General features: G+C 49.9%; 1 protein-coding gene across 1 annotated transcript in view; it reads left to right on the top strand.

Moving 5' to 3' along the window:
- The window catches only part of LOC137371267 (uro-adherence factor A-like), a 99,773-nt gene extending 95,354 nt beyond the window's left edge, over window positions 1-4,419 (top strand). The window contains exon 2 of the mRNA XM_068033580.1: window positions 3,516-4,419. Coding sequence (XP_067889681.1) covers window positions 3,516-4,419 — 904 coding nt within the window. The remainder of the gene's footprint in view (window positions 1-3,515) is intronic.
- The last annotated feature ends 16,017 nt before the right edge of the window (window positions 4,420-20,436 follow it).

Below are 20,436 nucleotides of genomic sequence, written 5' to 3'. Positions count from 1 at the left end.
GAGGCTTCATTTGAAAAAGAGCATGGAGAGCAGGGAGAGGCTTCATTTGAAAAAGAGAGGGGAGAGCAGGGAGAGGCTTCATTTGAAAGAGAGCGTGGAGAGCGGGGAGAGACTTCATTTGAAAAAGAGCATGGAGAGCAGGAAGTGGCTTCATTTGAAAAAGAGCGGGGAGAGGCTTCATTTGAAAAAGAGTGGGGAGAGCAGGGAGAGGCATCATTTGAAATAGTGCGGGGAGAGCGGGGAGTGGCTTCATTTGAAAAAGAGCACAGAGAGCAGGGAGAGGCTTCATTTGAAAAAGAGCCGGGAGAGCAGGGAGAGGCTTCATTTGGAAAAGAGCATGGAGAGCGGGGAGAGTCTTCATTTGAAAAAGAGCATGGAGAGCAGGGAGAGGCTTCATTTGAAAGAGAGCGTGGAGAGCGGGGAGAGGCTTCATTTGAAAAAGAGCATGGAGAGCAGGGAGAGGCTTCATTTGAAAAAGAGCGGGGAGAGCAGGGAGAGGCTTCATTTGAAAGAGAGCATGGAGAGCGGGGAGAGGCTTCATTTGAAAGAGAGCGTGGAGAGCGGGGAGAGGCTTCATTTGAAAAAGAGCATGGAGAGCAGGGAGAGGCTTCATTTCAAAAGTGCGGGGAGAGCAGGGAGAGGCTTCATTTGAAAGAGAGCACGGAGAGAGGGGAGAGGCTTCATTTGAAAAAGAGCATGGAGAGCAGGGAGAGGCTTCATTTGAAAAAGAGCGGGGAGAGCAGGGAGAGGCTTCATTTGGAAGTGAGCATGGAGAGCGGTGAGAGGCTTCATTTGAAAAAGAGCATGGAGAGCAGGAAGAGGCTTCATTTGAAAAAGAGCGGGGAGAGCAGGGAGAGGCTTCATTTGAAAGAGAGCGTGGAGAGCGGGGAGAGGCTTCATTTGAAAAAGAGCATGGCGAGCAGGGAGAGGCTTCATTTGAAAAAGAGCATGGAGAGAGGGGACAGGCTTAATTCGAAAGAGAGCAGGGAGAGCAGGGAGAGGCTTCATTTGAAAAAGAGTGGGGAGAGGCTAAATTTGAAAAAGAGCATGGAGAGTGGGGAGAGGCTTCATTTGAAAAAGAGCAGGGAGAGCGGGGAGAGGCTAAATTTGAAAAAGAGCATGGAGAGCGGTGAGAGGCATCATTTGAAAAGGAGCAGGGAGAGCGGGGAGAGGCTAAATTTGAAAAAGAGCACGGTAAGTGGGGAGAGGCTTCATTTGAAAAAGAGTGGGGAGAGGCTAAATTTGAAAAAGAGCATGGAGAGTGGGGAGAGGCTTCATTTGAAAAATAGCAGGGAGAGCGGGGAGAGGCTAAATTTGAAAAAGAGCACGGAGAGTGGGGAGAGGCTTCATTTGAAAAAGAGCGGGGAGAGCGGGGAGAGGCCAAATTTGAAAAGGAGCATGGAGAGTGGGGAGAGGCTTCATTTGAAAGAGACCATGGAGAGCGGGGAGAGGCTTCATTTGAAACAAAGCATGGAGCGCAGGGAGAGGCTTCATTTGAAAAAGAGCACGGAGAGCAGGGAGAGGCTTCATTTGAAAAAGAGCGTGGAGAGCGGGGAGAGGCTTCATTTGAAAGAGAGCGTGGAGAGCGGGGAGAGTTTTCATTTGAAAAAGAGCATGGAGAGCGGGGACAGGCTTCATTTGAAAGAGAGCGTGGAGAGTGGGGAAAGGCTTCATTTGAAAAAGAGCACAGAGAGCAGGGAGAGGCTTCATTTGAAAAAGAGCATGCAGAGCGGAGACAGGCTTCATTCGAAAGAGAGCGTGGAGAGCGGGGTGAGGCTTCATTCGAAAAAGAGCCCGGAGAGCGGGGAGAGTCTTCATTTGAAAGAGAGCGTGGAGAGCGGTGAGAGGCCTCTTTTAAAAGAGAGCGCGGAGAGTGGGGAGAGGCTTCATTTGAAAGAGAGCACAGAGAGTGGGGAGAGGCTTCATTTGAAAGTCAGCACGAAGAGTGGGGAGAGGCTTCATTTGAAAGAGAGCACAGAGCATGGGGAGAAGCTTCAGTTGAAATAGAGTGGGAAGAGTCTTCAGTTGAAAAAGATCAGGGAGAGTGGTGAGAGGCTTCATTTGAAAGAGAGCACGTAGAGGAGGGAGAGGCTTCATTTGAAAAGGATCACGGAGAGTGGGAAGAGGTTTCAGTTGAAAGAGAGTGTGGAGAATGGGGAGAAGCTTCATTTGAAAAAGAGCGGGGAGAGGCTTCATCTGAAAAAGAGCACGGAGAGTGGGGAGAGGCTACATTTGAAAAAGAGCACGGAGAGTGGGGAGAGGCTTCATTTGAAAAAGAGTGGCGAGAGCGGGGAGAGGCATCATTTGAAATAGAGTGGGGAGAGCGGGGAGAGCGGGGAGAGCGGGGAGAGGCTTCATTTGAAAAAGAGCACGGAGAGTGGGGAGAGGCTTCATTTGAAAGAGAGCACGGAGAGTGGGGAGAGGCTTCATTTGAAAGAGAGTGGGAAGAGTGGGAAGAGCTTTCAGTTGAAAGAGAGTGTGGAGAATGGGGAGAAGCTTCATTTGAAAAAGAGCGGGGAGAGGCTTCATTTGAAAAAGAGTGGGGAGAGGCTTCATTTGAAAAAGAGCATGGAGAGTAGGAAGAGGGATCATTTGAAAAAGAGCATGGAGAGCGGGGAGAGGCTTCATTTGAAAAAGAGCATGGTGAGTAGGAAGAGGGATCATTTGAAAAAGAGCATGGAGAGCGGGGAGAGGCTTCATTTGAAAAAATGTGGGGAGAGCGGGGAGAGGCTAAATTTGAAAAAGAGCATGGAGAGTGGGAAGAGGCTTCATTTGAAAGAGAGCATGGAGAGCGGGGAGAGGCTTCATTTGAAAGAGAGCTTGGTGCGGAGGGAGAGGCTTCATTTGAAAAAGAGCACGGAGAGCAGGGAGAGGCTTCATTTGAAAAAGAGCGGTGAGACCAGGGAGAGGCTTCATTTGAAAGAGAGCGTGGAGAGCGGGGAGAGGCTTCATGTGAAAAAGAGCATTGAGAGCAGGGAGAGGCTTCATTTGAAAAAGAGCGGGGAGAGCAGGGAGAGGCTTCATTTGAAAAAGAGCATGGAGAGCGGGGAGAGGCTTCATTTGAAAAAGATATTGGAGAGCAGGGAGAGGCTTCATTTGAAAAAGAGCGTGGAGAGCAGGGAGAGGCTTCATTTGAAAGAGAGCGTGGAGAGCGGGCAGAGGCTTCATTTGAAAGGGAGCGTGGAGAGCGGGGAGAGGCTTCATTTGAAAAAGAGCATGGAGAGCAGGGAGTGACTTCATTTGAAAGAGAGCGTGGAGAGCGGGGAGAGGCTTCATTTGAAAGAGAGTGTTGAGAGTGGGGCGAGGCTTTATTTGAAAAAGACCATGGAGAGCGGGGAGATGCTTCATTTGAAAAAGAGCGGGGAGAGCAGGGAGAGGCTTCATTTGAAAGAGAGCGTGTAGAGCGGGGAGAGGCTTCATTTGAAAAAGAGCATGGAGAGCGGGGACAGGCTTCATTCGAAAGAAAGCGTGGAGAGCGGGGTGAGGCTTCATTTGAAAAAGAGCACGGAGAGCAGGGAGAGGCTTCATTTGAAAAAGAGCGCGGAGAACGGGGAGAGGCTTCATTTGAAAGAGAGCGCGGAGAGCGGTGAGAGGCTTCTTTTAAAAGAGAGGGCGGAGAGTGGGGAGAGGCTTCATTTGAAAGAGAGCACAGAGAGTGGGGAGAGGCTTCATTTGAAAGACAGCACAAAGAGTGGGCAGAAGCTTCAGTTGAAAGAGAGTGGGAAGAGGCTTCAGTTGAAAAGGATCAGGGAGAGAGGTGAGAGGCTTCATTTGAAAGAGAGCACGTTGAGGAGGGAGAGGCTTCATTTGAAAAGGAGCGCGGAGAGTGGGACGAGGTTTCAGTTGAAAGAGAGTGTGGAGAATGGGGAGAAGCTTCATTTGAAAAAGAGCGGCAAGGTGCTTCATCTGAAAAAGAGCATGGAGAGTGGGGAGAGGCTTCATTTGAAAAAGAGCGTGGAGAGCGGGGAAAGGCTTCATTCGAAAGAGAGCGTGGAGAGCGGGGTGAGGCTTCATTTGAAAGAGAGCGCGGAGAGCGGTGAGAGGCTTCTTTTAAAAGAGAGCGCGGAGAGTGGGGAGAGGCTTCATTTGAAAGAGAGCACAGAGAGTGGGGAGAGGCTTCATTTGACAGAGAGCATGGAGAGCGGGGAGAGGCTTCATGTGAAAGAGAGCGCGGAGAGCGGTGAGAGTCTTCTTTTAAAAGAGAGCGCGGAGAGTGGGGAGGGGCTTCATTTGAAAGAGAGCACAGAGAGTGGGGAGAGGCTTCATTTGAAAGACAGCACGAAGAGTGGGGAGAGGCTTCATTTGAAAGAGACCACAGAGCATGGGGAGAAGCTTCAGTTGAAAGAGAGTGGGAAGAGGCTTCAGTTGAAAACGATCAGGGAGAGTGGTGAGAGGCTTCATTTGAAAGAGAGCACGTAGAGGAGGGAGAGGCTTCATTTGAAAAGGAGCACGGAGAGTGGGACGAGGTTTCAGTTGAAAGAGAGTGTGGAGAATGGGGAGAAGCTTCATTTGAAAAAGAGCGGCAAGATGCTTCATCTGAAAAAGAGCATGGAGAGTGGGGAGAGGCTTCATTTGAAAAAGAGCGTGGAGAGCGGGGAAAGGCTTTATTCGAAAGAGAGCGTGGAGAGCGGGGTGAGGCTTCATTTGAAAGAGAGCGCGGAGAGCGGGGACAGGCTTCTTTTAAAAGAGAGCGCGGAGAGTGGGGAGAGGCTTCATTTGAAAGAGAGCACAGAGAGTGGGGAGAGGCTTCATTTGACAGAGAGCATGGAGAGCGGGGAGAGGCTTCATGTGAAAGAGAGCGCGGAGAGCGGTGAGAGTCTTCTTTTAAAAGAGAGCACGGAGAGTGGGGAGGGGCTTCATTTGAAAGAGAGCACAGAGAGTGGGGAGAGGCTTCATTTGAAAGACAGCACGAAGAGTGGGGAGAGGCTTCATTTGAAAGAGACCACAGAGCATGGGGAGAAGCTTCAGTTGAAAGAGAGTGGGAAGAGGCTTCAGTTGAAAAAGATCAGGGAGAGTGGTGAGAGGCTTCATTTGAAAGAGAGCACGTAGAGGAGGGAGAGGCTTCATTTGAAAAGGAGCACGGAGAGTGGGAAGAGGTTTCAGTTGAAAAAGAGTGTGGAGAATGGGGAGAAGCTTCATTTGAAAAAGAGCGGGGAGAGGCTTCATCTGAAAAAGAGCACGGAGAGTGGGAAGAGGCTACATTTGAAAAAGAGCACTGAGAGTGGGGAGAGGCTTCATTTGAAAAAGAGTGGCGAGAGCAGGGAGAGGCATCATTTGAAATAGAGCGGGGAGAGCGGGTAGAGGCTTCATTTTAAAAAGAGCGCGGAGAGTGGGGAGAGGCTTCATTTGAAAGAGAGCACGGAGAGTGGGGAGAGGCTTCATTTGAAAGAGAGTGGGAAGAGTGGGAAGAGCTTTCAGTTGAAAGAGTGTGGAGAATGGGGAGAGGCTTCATTTGAAAAAGAGTGGGGAGAGGCTTCATTTGAAATATAGAATGGAGAGTGGGAAGAGGGATCATTTGATAAAGAGCATGGAGAGTGGGGAGAGACTTCATTTGAAAAAGAGTGGGGAGAGCGGGGAGAGGCTAAATTTGAAAAAGAGCATGGAGAGTGGGGAGAGGATTCATTTGAAAGAGAGCATGGAGAGCGGGGAGAGGCTTCATTTGAAAGAGAGCGTGGAGCGCAGGGAGAGGCTTCATCTGAAAAAGAGCACGGAGAGCAGGGAGAGGCTTCATTTGAAAAAGAGCACGGAGAGTAGGGAGAGGCTTCATTTGAAAAAGAGCGGGGAGAGCAGGGAGAGGCTTCATTTGAAAAAGAGCATGGAGAGATGGGAGAGGCTTCATTTGAAAGAGAGCGTGGAGAGCGGGGAGAGGCTTCATTTGAAAAAGAGCGGGGAGAGCTGGGAGAGGCTTCATTTGAAAGAGAGCGTGGAGAGCGGGGAGAGGCTTCATTTGAAAAAGAGAACGGAGAGCAGGGAGAGGCTTCATTTGAAAAAGAGCACGGAGACTAGGGAGAGCTTCATTTGAAAAAGATTGAGGAGAGCAGGGAGAGGCTTCATTTGAAAAAGAGCATGGAGAGCGGGGAGAGGCTTCATTTGAAAGAGAGCGTGGAGAGCGGGGAGAGCCTTCATTTGAAAAAGAGCGGGGAGAGCAGGGAGAGGCTTCATTTGAAAGAGAGCGTGGAGAGCGGGGAGAGGCTTCATTTGAAAAAGAGCACGGAGAGCAGGGAGAGGCTTCATTTGAAAAAGAGCATGGAGAGCGGGGAGAGGCTTCATTTGAAAAATATCATGGAGAGCAGGGAGAGGCTTCATTTGAAAAAGAGCATGGAGAGCAGGGAGAGGCTTCATTTGAAAGAGAGCGTGGAGAGTGGGAAGAGGCATCATTTGAAAGGGAGCGTGGAGAGCGGGGAGAGGATTCATTTGAAAAAGAGCATGGAGAGCAGGGAGAGGCTTCATTTGAAAGAGAGCGTGGAGAGCGGGGAGAGGCTTCAATTGAAAGAGAGTGTGGAGAGCGGGGCGAGGCTTCATTTGAAAAAGACCATGGAGAGCGGGGAGAGGCTTCATTTGAAAAAGAGCGGGGAGAGCAGGGAGAGGCTTCATTTGAAAGAGAGCGTGGAGAGCGGGGAGAGGCTTCATTTGAAAAAGAGCATGGAAAGCAGGGAGAGGCTTCATTTTAAAAAGAGCGGGGAGAGCAGTGAGAGGCTTCATTTGAAAAAGAGCATGGAGAGCGGGGAGAGGCTTCATTTGAAAGAGAGTGTGGCGAGTGGGGAGAGGCTTCATTTGAAAAAGAGCGGGGAGAGCAGGGAGAGGCTTCATTTGAAAGAGAGCATGGAGAGCGGGGAGAGGCTTCATTTGAAAAAGATCACGGATAGCAGGGAAAGGCTTCATTTGAAAAAGAGCACGGAGAGTAGGTAGAGGCTTCATTTGAAAAAGAGCGGGGAGAGCAGGGAGAGGCTTCATTTGAAAAAGAGCATGGAGAGCGGGGAGAGGCTTCATTTGAAAGAGAGCGTGGAGAGCGGGGAGAGGCTTCATTTGAAAAAGAGCATGGAGTGCAGGGAGAGGCTTCATTTGAAAAAGAGCATGGAGAGCAGGGAGAGGCTTCATTTGAAAGAGAGTGTGGAGAGCGGGGCAAGGCTTCATTTGAAAAAGAGCATGGAGAGCGGGGAGAGGCTTCATTTGAAAAAGAGCGGGGAGAGCAGGGAGAGGCTTCATTTGAAAAAGAGCGTGGAGAGCGGGGAGAGGCTTCATTTGAAAAAGAGCATGGATAGCAGGGAGAGGCTTCATTTGAATAAGAGCGGGGAGAGCAGGGAGCGGCTTCATTTGAAAGAGAGCGTGGAGAGCAGGGAGAGGCTTCATTTGAAAAAGAGCATGGAGAGCAGGGAGAGGCTTCATTTGAAAAAGAGCGCGGGGAGCGGGGAGAGGCTTCATTTGAAAGAGAGCGCGGAGAGCGGTGAGAGGCTTCTTTTAAAAGAGAGCGCGGAGAGCGGTGAGAGGCTTCTTTTAAAAGAGAGCGCGGAGAGCGGGGAGAGGCTTCATTTGAAAGAGAGCACAGAGAGTGGGGAGAGGCTTCATTTGAAAGACAGCACAAAGAGTGGGGAGAAGCTTCAGTTGAAAGAGAGTGGGAAGAGGCTTCAGTTGAAAAGGATCAGGGAGAGTGGTGAGAGGCTTCATTTGAAAGAGAGCACGTAGAGGAGGGACGAGGTTTCAGTTGAAAGAGATTGTGGAGAATGGGGAGAAGCTTCATTTGAAAATAGCGGGGAGAGGCTTCATCTGAAAAAGTGCATGGAGAGTGGGGAGAGGCTTCATTTGAAAAAGAGCGTGGAGAGCGGGGAAAGGCTTCATTTGAAAAAGAGCACGGAGAGTGGGGAGAGGCTTCATTTGAGGAAGAGCGTGGAGAGCGGGGAAAGGCTTCATTTGAAAGAGAGTGGGGAGAGTGGCGAGAGGCTTAATTTCAAAGAGAGTGGGAAGAGTGGGAAGAGATTTCAGTTGAAAAAGAGCATGGAGAGTGGGGAGAGGCTTCATTTGAAAAAACAGCATGGAGAGTGGGGAGAGGCTTCAATTGAGAAAGAGTACGGAGAGTGGGGAGAGGCTTCATCTGAAAAAGAGCACGGAGAGTGGCGAGAGGCTTCATTTGAGAAAGAGTACGGAGAGTGGGGAGAGGCTTCATTTGAAAGAGAGCACAGAGAGTGGGGAGTGGCTTCATTTGAAAAAGAGTGGGGAGAGGCTTCATTTGAAAAAGAGCATGGAGAGTGGGAAGAGGGATCATTTGAAAAAGAGTGGGGAGAGTGGGGAGAGGCTTCATTTGAAAAAGAGCATGGAGAGCGGGGAAAGGCTTCATTTGAAAAAGAGCACGGAGAGTGGGGAGAGGCTTCATTTGAAAGAGAGCGTGCAGAGTGGGGAGAGGCTTCATCTGAAAAATAGCACGGAGAGTGGGGAGAGGCTACATTTGAAAAAGAGCACGGAGAGTGGGGAGAGGCTTCATTTGAAAAAGAGTGGGGAGAGCAGGGAGAGGCTTCATTTGAAAAAGAGCACGGAGCGTGGGGAGAGGCTGCATTTGAAAAAGAGCGGGGAGAGGCTTCATTTGAAAACGAGCACGGAGAGTGGGGAGAGGCTTCATTTGAAAAAGAGTGGGGAGAGCAGGGAGAGGCTTCATTTGAAAAAGAGCACGGAGCGTGGGGAGAGGCTTCATTTGAAAAAGAGTGGGGAGAGTGGGGAGAGGCTTCATTTGAAAAAGAGCGGGGAGAGGCTTCATTTGAAAAAGAGTGGGGACAGCAGGGAGAGGCATCATTTGAAAAAGAGCACGGAGATTGGGGAGAGGCTTCATTTGAAAAAGAGTTGGGAGAGCAGGCAGAGGCTTCATTTGAAAAAGAGCACGGAGAGTGGGCAGAGGCTTCATTTGAAAAAGAATGGGGAGAGCAGGGAGAGGCATCATTTGAAAAACAGCACGGAGAGTGGGGAGAGGGTTCATTTGAAAAAGAGTGGGGAGAGCAGGGAGAGGCTTCATTTGAAATAGAGCGGGGTGAGCGGGGAGCGGCTTCATTTGAAAAAGAGTGGGGAGATTGGGGAGAGGCTTCATTTGAAAAAGAGTGGGGAGAGCAGGGAGAGGCAGCATTTGAAAAAGAGCACGGAGAGTGGGGAGAGGCTTCATTTGAAAAAGAGTGGGGAGAGCTGGGAGAGGATTCATTTGAAAAAGAGTACGGAGAGTGGGGAGAGGCTTCATTTGAAAAAGAGCACGAAGAGTGGGGAGAGGCTTCATTTGAGAAAGAGCGTGGAGAGTGGGGAGAGGCTTCATCTGAAAAATAGCACTGAGAGTGGGGAGAGGCTACATTTAAAAAAAGAGGACTGAGAGTGGGGAGAGGCATCATTTGAAAAAGAGCAGGGAGAGTCTTCATTTCAAAAAGAGCACGGAGAGTGGGGAGAGACATCATTTGAAATAGAGCGGGGAGAGCGGGGAGAGGCTACATTTGAAAAAGTGCACGGAGAGCAGGGAGAGGCATCATTTGAAATAGAGCGGGGAGAGCGGGGAGAGGCTTCATTTGAAAAAGAGCACGGAGAGTGGGGAGAGGCTTCAATTGAAAAAGAGTGGGGCTAGCGGTGAGGGGCATCATTTGAAAAAGAGCATGGTGAGTGGGGAGAGGCTTCATTTGAAAAAGAGTGGGGAGAGGCTTCATTTGAAAAAGAGCAGGGAGAGCGGGGAGAGGCTAAATTTGAAAAAGAGCACGGAGAGCGGTGAGAGGCATCATTTGAAAAGGAGCAGGGAGAGCGGGGAGAGGCTAAATTTGAAAAAGAGCACGGTAAGTGGGGAGAGGCTTCATTTGAAAAAGAGTGGGGAGAGGCTAAATTTGAAAAAGAGCATGGAGAGTGGGGAGAGGCTTCATTTGAAAAAGAGCAGGGAGAGCGGGGAGAGGCTAAATTTGAAAAAGAGCACGGAGAGTGGGGAGAGGCTTCATTTGAAAAAGAGTGGGGAGAGGCTTCATTTGAAAAGGAGCGGGGAATAAGGGAGAGGCTTCATTTGAAAGACAGCATGGAGAGCGGGGAGAGGCTTCATTTGAAAAAGAGTGGGGAGAGGCTTCAATTGAAAAAGAGCATGGAGAGTGGGGAGAGGGATCATTTGAAAAAGAGCGGGGCGAGTGGGGAGAGGCTTCAATTGAAAAAGAGCAGGGAGAGCGGGGAGAGGCTAAATTTGAAAAAGAGCACGGAGAGTGGGGAGAGGCTTCATTTGAAAAAGAGTGGGGCTAGCGGTGAGAGGCATCATTTGAAAAAGGGCACGGTGAGTGGGGAGAGGCTTCATTTGAAAAAGAGTGGGGAGAGGCTTCATTTGAAAAAGAGTGGGGAAGAAGGGAGAGGCTTCATTTGAAAGAGAGCGAGGAGAGCGGGGAGAGGCTTCATTTGAAAAAGAGTGGGGAGAGGCTTCATTTGAAAAAGAGCATGGAGAGTGGGGAGAGGGATCATTTGAAAAAGAGTGGGGAGCGTGGGGAGAGGCATCAATTGAAAAAGAGCATGGAGAGCGGCGAGAGACTTCATTTGAAAAAGAGCGGGGAGAGCGGGGAGAGGCCAAATATGAAAAAGAGCATGGACAGTGGGGAGAGGCTTCATTTGAAAGAGACCATGGAGAGCGGGGAGAGGCTTCATTTGAAACAGAGCATGGAGCGCAGGGAGAGGCTTCATTTGATAAAGAGCACGGAGAGCGGTGAGAGGCATCATTTGAAAAGGAGCAGGGAGAGCGGATAGAGGCTAAATTTGAAAAAGAGCACGGTAAGTGGGGAGAGGCTTCATTTGAAAAAGTGTGGTGAGAGGCTAAATTTGAAAAAGAGCATGGAGAGTGGGGAGAGGCTTCATTTGAAAAGAGCAGGGAGAGCGGGGACAGGCTAAATTTGAAAAAGAGCATGGAGAGCGGTGAGAGGCATCATTTGAAAAGGAGCAGGGAGAGCGGGGAGAGGCTAAATTTGAAAAAGAGCACGGTATGTGGGGAGAGGCTTCATTTGAAAAAGAGTGGGGAGAGGCTAAATTTGAAAAAGAGCATGGAGAGTGGGGAGAGGCTTCATTTGAAAAAGAGCAGGGAGAGCGGGGAGAGGCTAAATTTGAAAAAGAGCACGGAGAGTGGGGAGAGGCTTCATTTGAAAAAGAGCGGGGAGAGCGGGGAGAGGCCAAATTTGAAAAGGAGCGGGGAGAGGCTTCATTTGAAAGAGAGCGTGGAGAGCGGGGAGAGTTTTCATTTGATAAAGAGCATGGAGAGCGGGGACAGGCTTCATTTGAAAGAGAGTGTGGAGAGTGGGGAAAGGCTTCATTTGAAAAAGAGCACAGAGAGCAGGGAGAGGCTTCATTTGAAAAAGAGCATGCAGAGCGGAGACAGGCTTCATTCGAAAGAGAGCGTGGAGAGCGGGGTGAGGCTTCATGTGAAAAAGAGCGCGGAGAGCGGGGAGAGGCTTCATTTGAAAGAGAGCGTGGAGAGCGGTGAGAGGCTTCTTTTAAAAGAGAGCGCGGAGAGTGTGGAGAGGCTTCATTTGAAAGAGAGCACAGAGAGTGGGGAGAGGCTTCATTTGAAAGACAGCACGAAGAGTGGGGATAGGCTTCATTTGAAAGAGAGCACAGAGCATGGGGAGAAGCTTCAGTTGAAAGAGAGTGGGAAGAGTCTTCAGTTGAAAAAGATCAGGGAGAGTGTTGAGAGGCTTCATTTGAAAGAGAGCACGGAGAGGAGGGAGAGGCTCCATTTGAAAAGGAGCACGGAGAGTGGGAAGAGGTTTCAGTTGAAAGAGAGTGTGGAGAATGGGGAGAAGCTTCATTTGAAAAAGAGCGGGGAGAGGCTTCATCTGAAAAAGAGCACGGAGAGTGGGGAGAGGCTACATTTGAAAAAGAGCATGGAGAGTGGGGAGAGGCTTCATTTGAAAAAGAGTGGCGAGAGCAGGGAGAGGCATCATTTGAAAGAGAGCGGGGAGAGCGGGGAGAGCCGGGAGAGGCTTCATTTGAAAAAGAGCACTGAGAGTGGGGAGAGGCTTCATTTGAAAGAGAGCACGTAGAGTGGAGAGAGGCTTCATTTGAAAGAGAGTGGGAAGAGTGGGAAGAGCTTTCAGTTGAAAGAGAGTGTGGAGAATGGGGAGAAGCTTCATTTGAAAAAGAGCGGGGAGAGGCTTCATTTGAAAAAGAGTGGGGAGAGGCTTCATTTGAAAAAGAGCAGGGAGAGTAGGAAGAGGGATCATTTGAAAAAGAGCATGGAGAGCGGGGAGAGGCTTCATTTGAATAAGAGTGGGGAGAGCGGGCAGAGGCTAAATTTGAAAAAGAGCATGGAGAGTGGGGAGAGGCTTCATTTGAAAGAGAGCATGGAGAGCGGGGAGCGGCTTCATTTGAAAGAGAGCGTGGTGCGCAGGGAGAGGCTTCATTTGAAAAAGAGCACGGAGAGCAGGGAGAGGCTTCATTTGCAAAAGAGCACGGAGAGTAGGGAGAGGCTTCATTTGAAAAAGAGCATGGAGAGCAGGGAGAGGCTTCATTTGAAAAAGAGCATCGAGAGCGGGGAGAGGCTTCATTTGAAAGAGAGCGGGGAGAGGCTTCATTTGAAAAAGAGCGGGGAGAGCAGGGAGAGGCTTCATTTGAAAGAGAGCGTGGAGAGCGTGGAGAGGCTTCATTTGAAAAAGAGCATGGAGAGCAGGGAGAGGCTTCATTTGAAATAGAGCGGGGAGAGCGGGGAGAGGCTTCATTTGAAAAAGAGCACGGAGAGTGGGGAGAGGCTTCAATTGAAAAAGAGTGGGGCTAGCGGTGAGGGGCATCATTTGAAAAAGAGCATGGTGAGTGGGGAGAGGCTTCATTTGAAAAAGAGTGGGGAGAGGCTTCATTTGAAAAAGAGCAGGGAGAGCGGGGAGAGGCTAAATTTGAAAAAGAGCACGGAGAGCGGTGAGAGGCATCATTTGAAAAGGAGCAGGGAGAGCGGGGAGAGGCTAAATTTGAAAAAGAGCACGGTAAGTGGGGAGAGGCTTCATTTGAAAAAGAGTGGGGAGAGGCTAAATTTGAAAAAGAGCATGGAGAGTGGGGAGAGGCTTCATTTGAAAAAGAGCAGGGAGAGCGGGGAGAGGCTAAATTTGAAAAAGAGCACGGAGAGTGGGGAGAGGCTTCATTTGAAAAAGAGTGGGGAGAGGCTTCATTTGAAAAGGAGCGGGGAATAAGGGAGAGGCTTCATTTGAAAGACAGCATGGAGAGCGGGGAGAGGCTTCATTTGAAAAAGAGTGGGGAGAGGCTTCAATTGAAAAAGAGCATGGAGAGTGGGGAGAGGGATCATTTGAAAAAGAGCGGGGCGAGTGGGGAGAGGCTTCAATTGAAAAAGAGCAGGGAGAGCGGGGAGAGGCTAAATTTGAAAAAGAGCACGGAGAGTGGGGAGAGGCTTCATTTGAAAAAGAGTGGGGCTAGCGGTGAGAGGCATCATTTGAAAAAGGGCACGGTGAGTGGGGAGAGGCTTCATTTGAAAAAGAGTGGGGAGAGGCTTCATTTGAAAAAGAGTGGGGAAGAAGGGAGAGGCTTCATTTGAAAGAGAGCGAGGAGAGCGGGGAGAGGCTTCATTTGAAAAAGAGTGGGGAGAGGCTTCATTTGAAAAAGAGCATGGAGAGTGGGGAGAGGGATCATTTGAAAAAGAGTGGGGAGCGTGGGGAGAGGCATCAATTGAAAAAGAGCGGGGAGAGCGGGGAGAGGCCAAATATGAAAAAGAGCATGGACAGTGGGGAGAGGCTTCATTTGAAAGAGACCATGGAGAGCGGGGAGAGGCTTCATTTGAAACAGAGCATGGAGCGCAGGGAGAGGCTTCATTTGATAAAGAGCACGGAGAGCGGTGAGAGGCATCATTTGAAAAGGAGCAGGGAGAGCGGGGAGAGGCTAAATTTGAAAAAGAGCACGGTAAGTGGGGAGAGGCTTCATTTGAAAAAGTGTGGTGAGAGGCTAAATTTGAAAAAGAGCAAGGAGAGTGGGGAGAGGCTTCATTTGAAAAGAGCAGGGAGAGCGGGGACAGGCTAAATTTGAAAAAGAGCATGGAGAGCGGTGAGAGGCATCATTTGAAAAGGAGCAGGGAGAGCGGGGAGAGGCTAAATTTGAAAAAGAGCACGGTATGTGGGGAGAGGCTTCATTTGAAAAAGAGTGGGGAGAGGCTAAATTTGAAAAAGAGCATGGAGAGTGGGGAGAGGCTTCATTTGAAAAAGAGCAGGGAGAGCGGGGAGAGGCTAAATTTGAAAAAGAGCACGGAGAGTGGGGAGAGGCTTCATTTGAAAAAGAGCGGGGAGAGCGGGGAGAGGCCAAATTTGAAAAGGAGCGGGGAGAGGCTTCATTTGAAAGAGAGCGTGGAGAGCGGGGAGAGTTTTCATTTGATAAAGAGCATGGAGAGCGGGGACAGGCTTCATTTGAAAGAGAGTGTGGAGAGTGGGGAAAGGCTTCATTTGAAAAAGAGCACAGAGAGCAGGGAGAGGCTTCATTTGAAAAAGAGCATGCAGAGCGGAGACAGGCTTCATTCGAAAGAGAGCGTGGAGAGCGGGGTGAGGCTTCATGTGAAAAAGAGCGCGGAGAGCGGGGAGAGGCTTCATTTGAAAGAGAGCGTGGAGAGCGGTGAGAGGCTTCTTTTAAAAGAGAGCGCGGAGAGTGTGGAGAGGCTTCATTTGAAAGAGAGCACAGAGAGTGGGGAGAGGCTTCATTTGAAAGACAGCACGAAGAGTGGGGATAGGCTTCATTTGAAAGAGAGCACAGAGCATGGGGAGAAGCTTCAGTTGAAAGAGAGTGGGAAGAGTCTTCAGTTGAAAAAGATCAGGGAGAGTGTTGAGAGGCTTCATTTGAAAGAGAGCACGGAGAGGAGGGAGAGGCTTCATTTGAAAAGGAGCACGGAGAGTGGGAAGAGGTTTCAGTTGAAAGAGAGTGTGGAGAATGGGGAGAAGCTTCATTTGAAAAAGAGCGGGGAGAGGCTTCATCTGAAAAAGAGCACGGAGAGTGGGGAGAGGCTACATTTGAAAAAGAGCATGGAGAGTGGGGAGAGGCTTCATTTGAAAAAGAGTGGCGAGAGCAGGGAGAGGCATCATTTGAAAGAGAGCGGGGAGAGCCGGGAGAGGCTTCATTTGAAAAAGAGCACTGAGAGTGGGGAGAGGCTTCATTTGAAAGAGAGCACGTAGAGTGGAGAGAGGCTTCATTTGAAAGAGAGTGGGAAGAGTGGGAAGAGCTTTCAGTTGAAAGAGAGTGTGGAGAATGGGGAGAAGCTTCATTTGAAAAAGAGCGGGGAGAGGCTTCATTTGAAAAAGAGTGGGGAGAGGCTTCATTTGAAAAAGAGCATGGAGAGTAGGAAGAGGGATCATTTGAAAAAGAGCATGGAGAGCGGGGAGAGGCTTCATTTGAATAAGAGTGGGGAGAGCGGGCAGAGGCTAAATTTGAAAAAGAGCATGGAGAGTGGGGAGAGGCTTCATTTGAAAGAGAGCATGGAGAGCGGGGAGCGGCTTCATTTGAAAGAGAGCGTGGTGCGCAGGGAGAGGCTTCATTTGAAAAAGAGCACGGAGAGCAGGGAGAGGCTTCATTTGCAAAAGAGCACGGAGAGTAGGGAGAGGCTTCATTTGAAAAAGAGCATGGAGAGCAGGGAGAGGCTTCATTTGAAAAAGAGCATCGAGAGCGGGGAGAGGCTTCATTTGAAAGAGAGCGGGGAGAGGCTTCATTTGAAAAAGAGCGGGGAGAGCAGGGAGAGGCTTCATTTGAAAGAGAGCGTGGAGAGCGTGGAGAGGCTTCATTTGAAAAAGAGCATGGAGAGCAGGGAGAGGCTTCATTTGAAATAGAGCGGGGAGAGCAGGGAGAGGCTTCATTTGAAAAAGAGCATGGAGAGCGGGGAGAGGCTTCATTTGAAAAAGATCATGGAGAGCAGGGAGAGGCTTCATTTGAAAAAGAGCGTGGAGAGCAGGGAGAGGCTTCATTTGAAAGAGAGCGTGGAGAGCGGGCAGAGGCTTCATTTGAAAGGGAGCGTGGAGAGCGGGGAGAGGCTTCATTTGAAAAAGAGCATGGAGAGCAGGGAGAGACTTCATTTGAATGAGAGCGTGGAGAGCGGGGAGAGGCTTCATTTGAAAGAGAGTGTGGAGAGCGGGGAGATGCTTCATTTGAAAAAGAGCGGGGAGAGCAGGGAAAGGCTTCATTTGAAAGAGAGTGGGAAGATTGCGAAGAGCTTTCAGTTGAAAGAGAGTGTGGAGAATGGGGAGAAGCTTCATTTGAAAAAGAGTGGGGAGAGGCTTCATTTGAAAAAGAGTGGGGAGAGGCTTCATTTGAAAAAGAGCATGGAGAGTAGGAAGAGGGATCATTTGAAAAAGAGCATGGAGAGCGGGGAGAGGCTTCATTTGAATAAGAGTGGGGAGAGCGGGGAGAGGCTAAATTTGAAAAAGAGCATGGAGAGTGGGGAGAGGCTTCATTTGAAAGAGAGCATGGAGAGCGGGGAGAGGCTTCATTTGAAAGAGAGCGTGGTGCGCAGGGAGAGGCTTCATTTTAAAAAGAGCACGGAGAGCAGGGAGAGGCTTCATTTGCAAAAGAGCACGGAGAGTAGGGAGAGGCTTCATTTGAAAAAGAGCGTGGAGAGCAGGGAGAGGCTTCATTTGAAAAAGAGCATCGAGAGCGGGGAGAGGCTTCATTTGAAAGAGAGTGGGGAGAGGCTTCATTTGAAAAAGAGCGGGGAGAGCAGGGTGAGGCTTCATTTGAAAGAGAGCGTGGAGAGCGGGGAGAGGCTACATTTGAAAAAGAGCATGGAGAGTGGGGAGAGGCTTCATTTGAAAAAGAGTGGCGAGAGCAGGGAGAGGCATCATTTGAAATAGAGCGGGGAGAGCGGGGAGAGCCGGGAGAGGCTTCATTTGAAAAAGAGCACTGAGAGTGGGGAGAGGCTTCATTTGAAAGAGAGCACGTAGAGTGGGGAGAGGCTTCATTTGAAAGAGAGTGGGAAGAGTGGGAAGAGCTTTCAGTTGAAAGAGAGTGTGGAGAATGGGGAGAAGCTTCATTTGAAAAAGAGCGGGGAGAGGCTTCATTTGAAAAAGAGTGGGGAGAGGCTTCATTTGAAAAAGAGCATGGAGAGTAGGAAGAGGGATCATTTGAAAAAGAGCATGGAGAGCGGGGAGAGGCTACATTTGAATAAGAGTGGGGAGAGCGGGGAGAGGCTAAATTTGAAAAAGAGCATGGAGAGTGGGGAGAGGCTTCATTTGAAAGAGAGCATGGAGAGCAGGGAGAGGCTTCATTTGAAAGAGAGCGTGGTGCGCAGGGAGAGGCTTCATTTGAAAAAGAGCACGGAGAGCAGGGAGAGGCTTCATTTGCAAAAGAGCACGGAGAGTAGGGAGAGGCTTCAATTGAAAAAGAGCGTGGAGAGCAGGGAGAGGCTTCATTTGAAAAAGAGCATCGAGAGCAGGGAGAGGCTTCATTTGAAAGAGAGCGGGGAGAGGCTTCATTTGAAAAAGAGCGGGGAGAGCAGGGAGAGGCTTCATTTGAAAGAGAGCGTGGAGAGCGGGGAGAGGCTTCATTTGAAAAAGAGCATGGAGAGCAGGGAAAGGCTTCATTTGAAAAAGAGCGGGGAGAGCAGGGAGAGGCTTCATTTGAAAAAGAGCATGGAGAGCGGGGAGAGGCTTCATTTGAAAAAGATCATGGAGAGCAGGGAGAGGCTTCATTTGAAAAAGAGCGTGGAGAGCAGGGAGAGGCTTCATTTGAAAGAGAGCGTGGAGAGCGGGCAGAGGCTTCATTTGAAAGGGAGCGTGGAGAGCGGGGAGAGGCTTCATTTGAAAAAGAGCATGGAGAGCAGGGAGAGACTTCATTTGAAAGAGAGCGTGGAGAGCGGGGAGAGGCTTCATTTGAAAGAGAGTGTGGAGAGCGGGGCGAGGCTTCATTTGAAAAAGACCATGGAGAGCGGGGAGATGCTTCATTTGAAAGGGAGCGTGGAGAGCGGGGAGAGGCTTCATTTGAAAAAGAGCATGGAGAGCAGGGAGAGGCTTCATTTGAAAGAGAGTGGGAAGAGTGGGAAGAGCTTTCAGTTGAAAGAGAGTGTGGAGAATGGGGAGAAGCTTCATTTGAAAAAGAGCGGGAAGAGGCTTCATTTGAAAAAGAGTGGGGAGAGGCTTCATTTGAAAAAGAGCATGGAGAGTAGGAAGAGGGATCATTTGAAAAAGAGCGTGGAGAGCGGGGAGAGGCTTCATTTGAATAAGAGTGGGGAGAGCGGGGAGAGGCTAAATTTGAAAAAGAGCATGGAGAGTGGGGAGAGGCTTCATTTGAAAGAGAGCATGGAGAGCGGGGAGAGGCTTCATTTGAAAGAGAGCGTGGTGCGCAGGGAGAGGCTTCATTTGAAAAAGAGCACGGAGAGCAGGGAGAGGCTTCATTTGCAAAAGAGCACGGAGAGTAGGGAGAGGCTTCATTTGAAAAAGAGCGTGGAGAGCAGGGAGAGGCTTCGTTTGAAAAAGAGCATCGAGAGCGGGGAGAGGCTTCATTTGAAAGAGAGCGGGGAGAGGCTTCATATGAAAAAGAGCGGGGAGAGCAGGGAGAGGCTTCATTTGAAAGAGAGCGTGGAGAGCGGGGAGAGGCTTCATTTGAAAAAGAGTGGGGAGAGGCTTCATTTGAAAAAGAGCATGGAGAGTAGGAAGAGGGATCATTTGAAAAAGAGCATGGAGAGCGGGGAGAGGCTTCATTTGAATAAGAGTGGGGAGAGCGGGGAGAGGCTAAATTTGAAAAAGAGCATGGAGAGTGGGGAGAGGCTTCATTTGAAAGAGAGCATGGAGAGCAGGGAGAGGCTTCATTTGAAAGAGAGCGTGGTGCGCAGGGAGAGGCTTCATTTGAAAAAGAGCACGGAGAGCAGGGAGAGGCTTCATTTGCAAAAGAGCACGGAGAGTAGGGAGAGGCTTCAATTGAAAAAGAGCGTGGAGAGCAGGGAGAGGCTTCATTTGAAAAAGAGCATCGAGAGCAGGGAGAGGCTTCATTTGAAAGAGAGCGGGGAGAGGCTTCATTTGAAAAAGAGCGGGGAGAGCAGGGAGAGGCTTCATTTGAAAGAGAGCGTGGAGAGCGGGGAGAGGCTTCATTTGAAAAAGAGCATGGAGAGCAGGGAAAGGCTTCATTTGAAAAAGAGCGGGGAGAGCAGGGAGAGGCTTCATTTGAAAAAGAGCATGGAGAGCGGGGAGAGGCTTCATTTGAAAAAGATCATGGAGAGCAGGGAGAGGCTTCATTTGAAAAAGAGCGTGGAGAGCAGGGAGAGGCTTCATTTGAAAGAGAGCGTGGAGAGCGGGCAGAGGCTTCATTTGAAAGGGAGCGTGGAGAGCGGGGAGAGGCTTCATTTGAAAAAGAGCATGGAGAGCAGGGAGAGACTTCATTTGAAAGAGAGCGTGGAGAGCGGGGAGAGGCTTCATTTGAAAGAGAGTGTGGAGAGCGGGGCGAGGCTTCATTTGAAAAAGACCATGGAGAGCGGGGAGATGCTTCATTTGAAAAAGAGCGGGGAGAGCAGGGAGAGGCTTCATTTGAAAGAGAGTGGGAAGAGTGGGAAGAGCTTTCATTTGAAAGAGAGTGTGGAGAATGGGGAGAAGCTTCATTTGAAAAAGAGCGGGAAGAGGCTTCATTTGAAAAAGAGTGGGGAGAGGCTTCATTTGAAAAAGAGCATGGAGAGTAGGAAGAGGGATCATTTGAAAAAGAGCGTGGAGAGCGGGGAGAGGCTTCATTTGAATAAGAGTGGGGAGAGCGGGGAGAGGCTAAATTTGAAAAAGAGCATGGAGAGTGGGGAGAGGCTTCATTTGAAAGAGAGCATGGAGAGCGGGGAGAGGCTTCATTTGAAAGAGAGCGTGGTGCGCAGGGAGAGGCTTCATTTGAAAAAGAGCACGGAGAGCAGGGAGAGGCTTCATTTGCAAAAGAGCACGGAGAGTAGGGAGAGGCTTCATTTGAAAAAGAGCGTGGAGAGCAGGGAGAGGCTTCGTTTGAAAAAGAGCATCGAGAGCGGGGAGAGGCTTCATTTGAAAGAGAGCGGGGAGAGGCTTCATATGAAAAAGAGCGGGGAGAGCAGGGAGAGGCTTCATTTGAAAGAGAGCGTGGAGAGCGGGGAGAGGCTTCATTTGAAAAAGAGCATGGAGAGCAGGGAGAGGCTTCATTTGAAAAAGAGCGGGGAGAGCAGGGAGAGGCTTCATTTGAAAAAGAGCATGGAGAGCGGGGATAGGCATCATTTGAAAAAGATCATGGAGAGAAGGGAGAGGCTTCATTTGAAAAAGAGCGTGGACAGCAGGGAGAGGCTTCATTTGAAAGAGAGCGTGGAGAGCGGGCTGAGGCTTCATTTGAAAGGGAGCGTGGAGAGCGGGGAGAGGCTTCATTTGAAAAAGAGCATGGAGAGCAGGGAGAGACTTCATTTGAAAGAGAGCGTGGACAGCAGGGAGAGGCTTCAATGGAAAGAGAGTGTTGAGAGCGGGGCGAGGCTTCATTTGAAAAAGACCATGGAGAGCGGGGAGATGCTTCATTTGA

The sequence above is a fragment of the Heterodontus francisci genome, chromosome 1, assembly GCF_036365525.1.
Source record: "Heterodontus francisci isolate sHetFra1 chromosome 1, sHetFra1.hap1, whole genome shotgun sequence".
Taxonomy (NCBI): Eukaryota; Metazoa; Chordata; class Chondrichthyes; order Heterodontiformes; family Heterodontidae; genus Heterodontus; species Heterodontus francisci.
Note: the sequence above shows the minus strand (reverse complement) of the source record. Positions and strands in the feature narration are given on the sequence as shown.